This window comes from Littorina saxatilis, linkage group LG13 (genome assembly GCF_037325665.1).
Source record: "Littorina saxatilis isolate snail1 linkage group LG13, US_GU_Lsax_2.0, whole genome shotgun sequence".
NCBI classification, from domain to species: Eukaryota; Metazoa; Mollusca; class Gastropoda; order Littorinimorpha; family Littorinidae; genus Littorina; species Littorina saxatilis.
The window spans coordinates 7,529,109-7,536,638 of NC_090257.1; the positions used below are offsets into that span (position 1 = coordinate 7,529,109).

Here is a 7,530-nt window from a genome sequence, read left to right on the forward strand (position 1 = left end):
GTCAGCATCGTCCCACAATAAGTAATGCAGATCTAGAATACACATTTCAATAAATGAACATTTTGTATATATGCACACCTACATTATCACTCTTCAACATTCTATACCAGTCTTACAGAATTTTAAAGTACATCTCGTACACATATAATGATAATACCAGCTCAATGAGCACTTTGCACACACACCCACCCACACATACATACACACACGCACGCACACACACACACACACACACACACACACACACACACACACACACCAGACTAACTAAGCAGTGTCTTTAAATCTGAATGATCAGCAAGGTCTGCAGGTGTCCTGCTTTTGAAATCTTTTATCAGCTTTCCTTTGGGAGCGGCATTCAGCAAGATCTTGGCTGATTTTCTGTGACCTCTTTCTGCAGCCTGTAAAAACAAGATGGAAAGAAAGTGGGACAAGTTTTTGAAAAGGACAACAACGCAAAGATACATGTACAACATCACACACAGAAAGAAAAAGTGAAAACAATACACGTAGCACAAAATCACAGCACAACCAACCAACCATGTTATTGTTTGTTTCCCAGAACAATTCCATGCCATCACTGACAATCACTTGCTCCAAATGATCATTGTCCTGTATGTCTGTGTTCAACCTACTGATCTGTGGAATTCGAAGTAAGCGACCATGGCGGCAGTGCATGAAGATTTAGCTTTGTTTTGTTTTATATAAAAAAAAGAGTGTCATATCAACGTGACACTGCAGAAAATGCACATTATCAGAGCTCATAATTTCACTGTAATGCCCATGCAATCACTGACCTTCACTGTTCCATGGCAATGTTTGCTTCAGTGTTTCTAAAGGGTGTACTTCTTTTTCTTCTTGATCACACGTTTCAAAGGGTGTACATAACCCTTCTTTATACTTATAGCCATTAAAAACCCACTTTCTGAACATAGTCTATTTACCTTATGTAGCGGTGTCATGAAATCAGCATCAGTAGCCAGAGGATCCGCTTTGTGTTGAAGCAGAAGCTTAACTAGGTCATGGTGACCCATATACGCTGCTCGATGTAAAGGCGTTGCTTGACCAGTGTTTGTTACAGAGTTGACGTCTGAGCCATGGCTTAGTAACAAACGACAGACTTGAAGGTGGCCACTGCGAGCTGCATAATGCTGTAAAAACACATTAAGGTAATAAATTATCACATATGGATATTCAAGTTTTCACAAGTTTTCATTCATAACCAGCTGGGGAATGAATAACGCTGTTCCCCATTTAACAATTCGAGGTGGTGAATGGGTTTGAGCTTTCAGGTGAAACGTGGATTGTCAAAGTAAAAGCTAATCAGTCTGATTGTTTGATGTGTGGAACCAGGCGGCTTTAGACGTGTTTCTGAGGACAATGATTGTAAGCATTCACTCTCAAAGGCCCAATCAATGTTGATAATTTCCGCAGCGACTCATGGTCAATTTGAAACTTATCTCTGTAATCGCAAAATCCACAACGAAAAGTCAAAAAAGGAATATGTGCTCAAAACTTACTGAATAAGATGGCAGTTCTGTACATTTTCAGACTAGAAGAGAAGCGACGAACAACTTGAGTTACGTTTGACGTCACAGACAAGTATGACATTGTTATTAGTTAATGTTATCTCAAACTTTTGACGTGTTGAGGCCCAGAATTGCATTCTAAAAATTACGTTCAGAATAGGGATCCCCATGTATTATTGTGCGTACCTTTGCTCATCCAAAATGACGACAAAAGTGATGTTTGATGGCTTGTTGTCAGACCAGCTTATTTGCTGGGGGACAATATCGCCTTCGGCTTTCAACTGCGGCCTTAGTCGATAAAGATGAAACCGAAGACGATATGGTCCCCTCAGACCAACAAAAAAGCTGGTCTACCAACAAGCCAGCAAACATCTTATAGTATTCTCTCTGGGGAAAGGGAGCTGAGAGATTGGAGGAAAAGATGACACATGAATGACTGCTTCTATCATTATTTTGCGAGTCTATGCAGATATGCTTGCTTTTGTACTTAAAATCCTAAAAATAAGTTTGAATGTGTGTGTAAACCTATATATCCTTATTATTTTACTAAAATTTAGCAACTAAGAATAAATCATGTTGCACTAAAGTAATTAAATCCCCTTGCTGACACAGATTGCGGTAATCAAGAACTTTAGTGTGTTAAATTCATAGCTCAAAATGCAAAGGCATTCGATCTTTACTTATTTTTGATACCTCCCTATAAAGTGAAGTCAAAGAACATTTGTCGTGAAATCAATTGACGGAATGAGCTCCAATCTTAAGCATAATTAATTAATTTGGTTGTTAGATCGAAAAAAATGATGCGAAAACGCTTACGTTTTCAACCAAGGGACATAATTTACACAATAGAGTTACATCCCCTATCGGACTGAACGGATAATTCCGTCTTTGACGTATGTAAACGAAATGCAATCGTACACTAAGGTAAGTTCATTCCGTGACTTCAAAGGGATCTAAAATGACTTGTTATACTTACAAACTTGTGCATGTTCTGCAAACTGGGAGGCTTAGATGCCTCTGAATTATAAGCTATGAATTTAACACAGTAAAGTTCAAGATTACCCAACTTACAATTTAACCACCACAAATGAAAGATCGATGCAATTCTTCTTACTTTCGAAACTTTAACCCTGTATCCACTTATCACAATGCTTCATATCCACAGAGCTGAGGGTGTAGCAGACGACACCAGCTTACCAATGCAGTGTACCCGGACTTATCCTTTGCATTCACATCATCGCCCTTATCCAAGCGCTTCTTGACGTCTTCTTCTTGGCCAGACAGAGCTGCAGACCATAGCCCGCGGTCAAATTCCATTTCATCGAGTGTCTGGTGAACGGACGACGACGCGGTGTGACAACCGCAATCATGATCGTGCTGATGTGCCGCCATGACAGCTTGTGTTATGCAGGAGGGTGATCTCCCTTAGGACTGCACACTACATCGCGGAAACAAACAATACGTTGTTATTACCTGATAAAGAAATTAGTATTATAATACCGATTTTAAAGTGGCAATATTGCACGTTGAAACAGGCACGCTTGTGAATCAAACAGCAACAAAAAGGACAGAAACAAACAGTATAAATGGTTACGTCCCCTGGATTCTCTCATATGAAAAAGGCGAAAAAGTTCGTCACAACCACTGTGTTTTTATCATGGAAAGGAGGGAGAAGACGACCACCACTGCATGTGACAAAATGGGGCGGGAGTGATGAAACGCCGCTGATTCAAAGAAATCAATATTTCCTCTGCTGCTATCGGCACTGCACATGGAAACACATCTGTGTGCAACGACATGGCTAGGCCTCCGGGTACTGAAAAATTTGGACACAGGTACTGGGAAAAAAGGATCGTCTGCTTGAAGTTGAAGCACAGGCGGAAGATATCGTCCACTGGACTACTACTATCACAGAAAGACTCTTTCTGTGATAGTAGTAGTCCAGTGGACGATACCTTCCGCCTGTGGTTGAAGCAGACGTATACTGTGTGTTATCTAACCACGATGAGTAGACTTGAATTGAAAAATGGGCACGTAGATAAAGTAAATTTCTATATTTAGCCCGCGAATATGATCACAATGTTGCAGATCGGTTGCCAGAATAAGGTTACAATTTACATACTTTCACTTCCAGGATCTTTACAGTTTGCAGTCTATTGTCAATGCATGTGTACGTGTGCTTTCAAATGTACACAGATAGTAAATTAAACTCACTCACACACACACCCACACACACACACACACGCACACACACACACACACATGTATGCGCGCACACACACATATATAGAGAACATTGATGAAATCTAAAGAGTAAGGTTTAGAAGTCAAATATGTTCACTTGCAGTTGCATCGGTTCAGTCGGAAGCTGTTTTGGCAGTTATTTTAAAAGTCTGTGTTATGTGTACATAGCATCAATCTGCCTTTGGTCAAACATATTCTTCAAATCAGTTCAAATAGTGCAGTATCATATTATGACAAATAATTCTCAGTGGCCCATTATTAAGCAGAAATAGTCTTCATACCAAGTCACTCAGTCTCCCCCACCCCTCCCCTGATGAAATCACAGAATACTGATTTTTCACTGAATCAGCAATAAAGTCAGCTATGGCCAGCAGAGCGCAATTGTCGACACAACAGTTCATGACTGCAACACAAACTTTTATTTCAGAATTAACCGTGTGTTGAGATTGTGTCAGAGCCTCAAGGCAAGTGCAGTCAACTGGTGCAAGTTAAATAGATCAGGTGTCGGTGGTTTTAATTAGCTGCTTCTTTAAGGAAAACATGATGTGTATACAGTCTGCATGGACCTTTTAATCACACCTGGGGTTCATTGAAAGAGCTGTTGGATAAAGCAAGAAGACCTAACAAAAAAAACTAAGAAAAGAAAGAGATAATGTGACCATGATTTTCTTTGTGTCTATTTTGTCTTTACGGTGACTAGTTAGTAGGTTATATCCTGCAGTTCACGGTGACATTTACTTCATGCACTTAATTGTGACTTATAGTTATAATGCCTGGTGTTAACTCTGATCTGAACTGCAGCTTGTCACAGCCATGCCTCACAGGTTATATTTTCTTCCTAGCATTTTGTACTTGATATTATTGAGATTTTGTCACATTCATTTTCTGAATTATTCATTTTACATGCTTTGTATGCATTTACGCGTGCATGTCACTTAGGCTTATGAGTATCATCTGTATTTCAGGGATGTCGTTAGGCGTCGGACATCAGTCATGGACCGATTAACTGCCTCAAAATCAAATGTCCGATTCATTTCATATGGTCAGGTCTTGGTCAGATGTCCTATAATACTTTGTAGAAGGCGGACTGTGTCCGATTACATTTTGCTTGCATGGGTCAAATGGATTCGCAGAGGTGTGACAACATTTTGCCGCTGTGTACTCAAGATCGTTCTGCAACATGTGTAATCCACAACACAACCCAACCACCAGACACAGCAACAAACCAAACTGACACATACACACACATGTATGCAAGTAAGACAGTGAGAGACAGAGAGATATCTGCTATAACTTAATTTACTGTTCCAGGGCATTGGTCTTTGAAAGTTTATTACATAGTCACTATAATGTAGCCCACTGGTACAGAATCAGTTTCTGGAGTATGGAGTAATTTCTTGCCTTAAAAGTCAGGCACAATCAGCCTCCCATAAACCATCACCCAGACACTGTCCGAGGCTTTTATATACACAGTACAAACACCCTTTCACTTGAGAACATCCTAGGTGCCCTACATATAAAGAGGGAGCAATTTTCAAAGAACTTATTTAAAAATTGCGTGGCAAGCCGGATAGTCTGATCAGACAATCGGACGACACATTTTGGCGCTAGACCTTATAGACTTTTAAAATCTGAATAATAAATAAAATTGACAGCTTGGTACACAAACATTCTTAAATCATAAAAGAATTTTTTTTCATCAAGACAAGATCAGTACAACTCGAAGGTTTGAAAGTTAAAAAAAAGATAGCCCGTAAGTGTGTCCCGCAAAACGTGGTTCTTGTAGCAGGCGAATGTTCTGCGTGTCGCCAGTTTCTTTGAACGGTCAACCGCCACCGCTCAGTACTGTGATGCAACCCCAATTAAACAAAAAAGAAAAAGAGAAGAAAAGACGACATAAAGAGTCATATTGGAATTTGTGAAGCCAGTCAAATGTCCTATTGATGTTGATTATGTCAGGACATTTGTCCCATTAGCACAAATGTGTTGCCACAAACTATATTATTAGCAGTGAGCAATGATTTTCGGGTTAAAAAGAAGTCAATTTTGTGGTGATAAACTTGTACTTAGTCCGTGCATCTTTCTTAAGTTCTTTGTATTTGTCAGGTTTAATTCAGGTCATTATAATAGCTAGAATATCAAGTAACAATATTTGTCCTGTCTTTTACATTTACACACACACGCACACACACACACACACACACACACACACACACACACACACACACACACACACACACACATTGATGTGACAACAGTGACATCCACCACATGACTTAACTGCACACCTCATGCTCTAAGGTTAGGAATGCATTTTATCAACTCTTTTTCAAATACAAATTCCTGAACATCACATTGAATGATTCTTGTTCAAGAATTTAAACAATTATTTCATGAGTTAGTAATATATCTTCAACAGCTTAAGAAAAAAAACATGTCAAAGAAAGGCTGCAGGGATTTTTTGAAAAATCAACAACCAATTAAATCATTAAACATTCACAATCACATAAAACGAAATAGTACATTATACTTAAAAATCTTTGTCGATGTTTGCAACTTGTTCATAATTAATACAACATATGTTCTTTACCTTCATTTTGATGTCACAGGTTATACATTATGATTGTGCCCTTGCTGTGTGACAGTCGTAAAGCAGCATGTATCTCGATGCATACCTAAAGCTTGTCATGTCACATGACTGCTCCGTGCATACGATTAGGAGGTTTATTGGCAGGTTTTGATGGGGAGGTATTGACCTAAGCTTATGGCTCAACTGCTCAGCAGAGACTGAATAACTTGATCCATATGCACATCTATTCATGCAATTCCTACACTGCACAGCTGCAGTTCTCCTTCTTCATTGTTTGGCTGGGTAAGGAAAAGAGTGAATGAAAACAGAGCGTAAAGTGTGTATCTGTTGAGGGCAGAGGGGTGGGGATCACGCTCATGATTTTCGGGAATACATGTGGGAAAAATCATAAATTCAGTACTGTTTCATTTTTACCAACTCCTGGCTAAACTGACTGGTCAGTGAGACGTTGTTCCTGGAATAAGCAAATTAAGATACAGTGGCTCAGTTGATTTATCAACAATAATTGACTATTTCTTTTTCGACATATTCTGCAATTTACACAGAATATACACCATCAAGCTGTCTGATCATAAAGTTATTTTAATGCAAAAAAGGCTTTTCAGTCAAAGTTGTGTTAGTCATGCATGTAATTATTATAAGCAAGCTCTTCAACAAAACTCAAAACATGAAACTATAGTGATTGATAATTTCCCTCTGTAGCAAATACCCATCAGGATACAGTCTTCTTGTGCATGTGCTCTTTCATTCTATTTGACAAGCAGCATCTTTTAACAACTCGGATGACAAAAAAACACTGGTCCATGAAATGTCATTATAAATGTGACATGGACATGAAACTGTCACCTCATTAAAATGTCTTCATGTAGTCATTTCAGCGTGTTTTTTAAATATTTTTTTATATACTGTATTTAATTATTGTTTTTTTTATCAATGTTGACCAAATTATTGGCTACATTTTGTAGATGCAGCTGCTTAGAGTTTGCAGCTCAGTTATAAATAGAGTTTGGCCACTCTGCAGATAATTCACTCTTGCAACCAAATCATACTCAGCCTTAGCTACCACAAGTTTGAAAGGAGAATCAATTGACCGGTATTGATATAAAGTAGCGAGAGACTCGACACTTCTACAGTTTGAATAGACGGCAGCTAGCATCTGTTGCTTAA

The 7,530-nt window shown here is 38.8% G+C and overlaps 1 protein-coding gene across 1 annotated transcript in view; it reads left to right on the forward strand.

The window, feature by feature from the left end:
• Positions 1 to 3,030: 3,030 nt before the first annotated feature.
• LOC138946387 (growth hormone-regulated TBC protein 1-A-like) overlaps positions 3,031 to 7,530 on the forward strand; it is a 37,292-nt gene continuing 32,792 nt past the window's right edge. Inside the window, exon 1 of the mRNA XM_070317967.1 lies at positions 3,031 to 3,364. Within this exon, the coding sequence (XP_070174068.1) occupies positions 3,327 to 3,364 (38 nt within the window). The 5' untranslated portion in view covers positions 3,031 to 3,326. The remainder of the gene's footprint in view (positions 3,365 to 7,530) is intronic.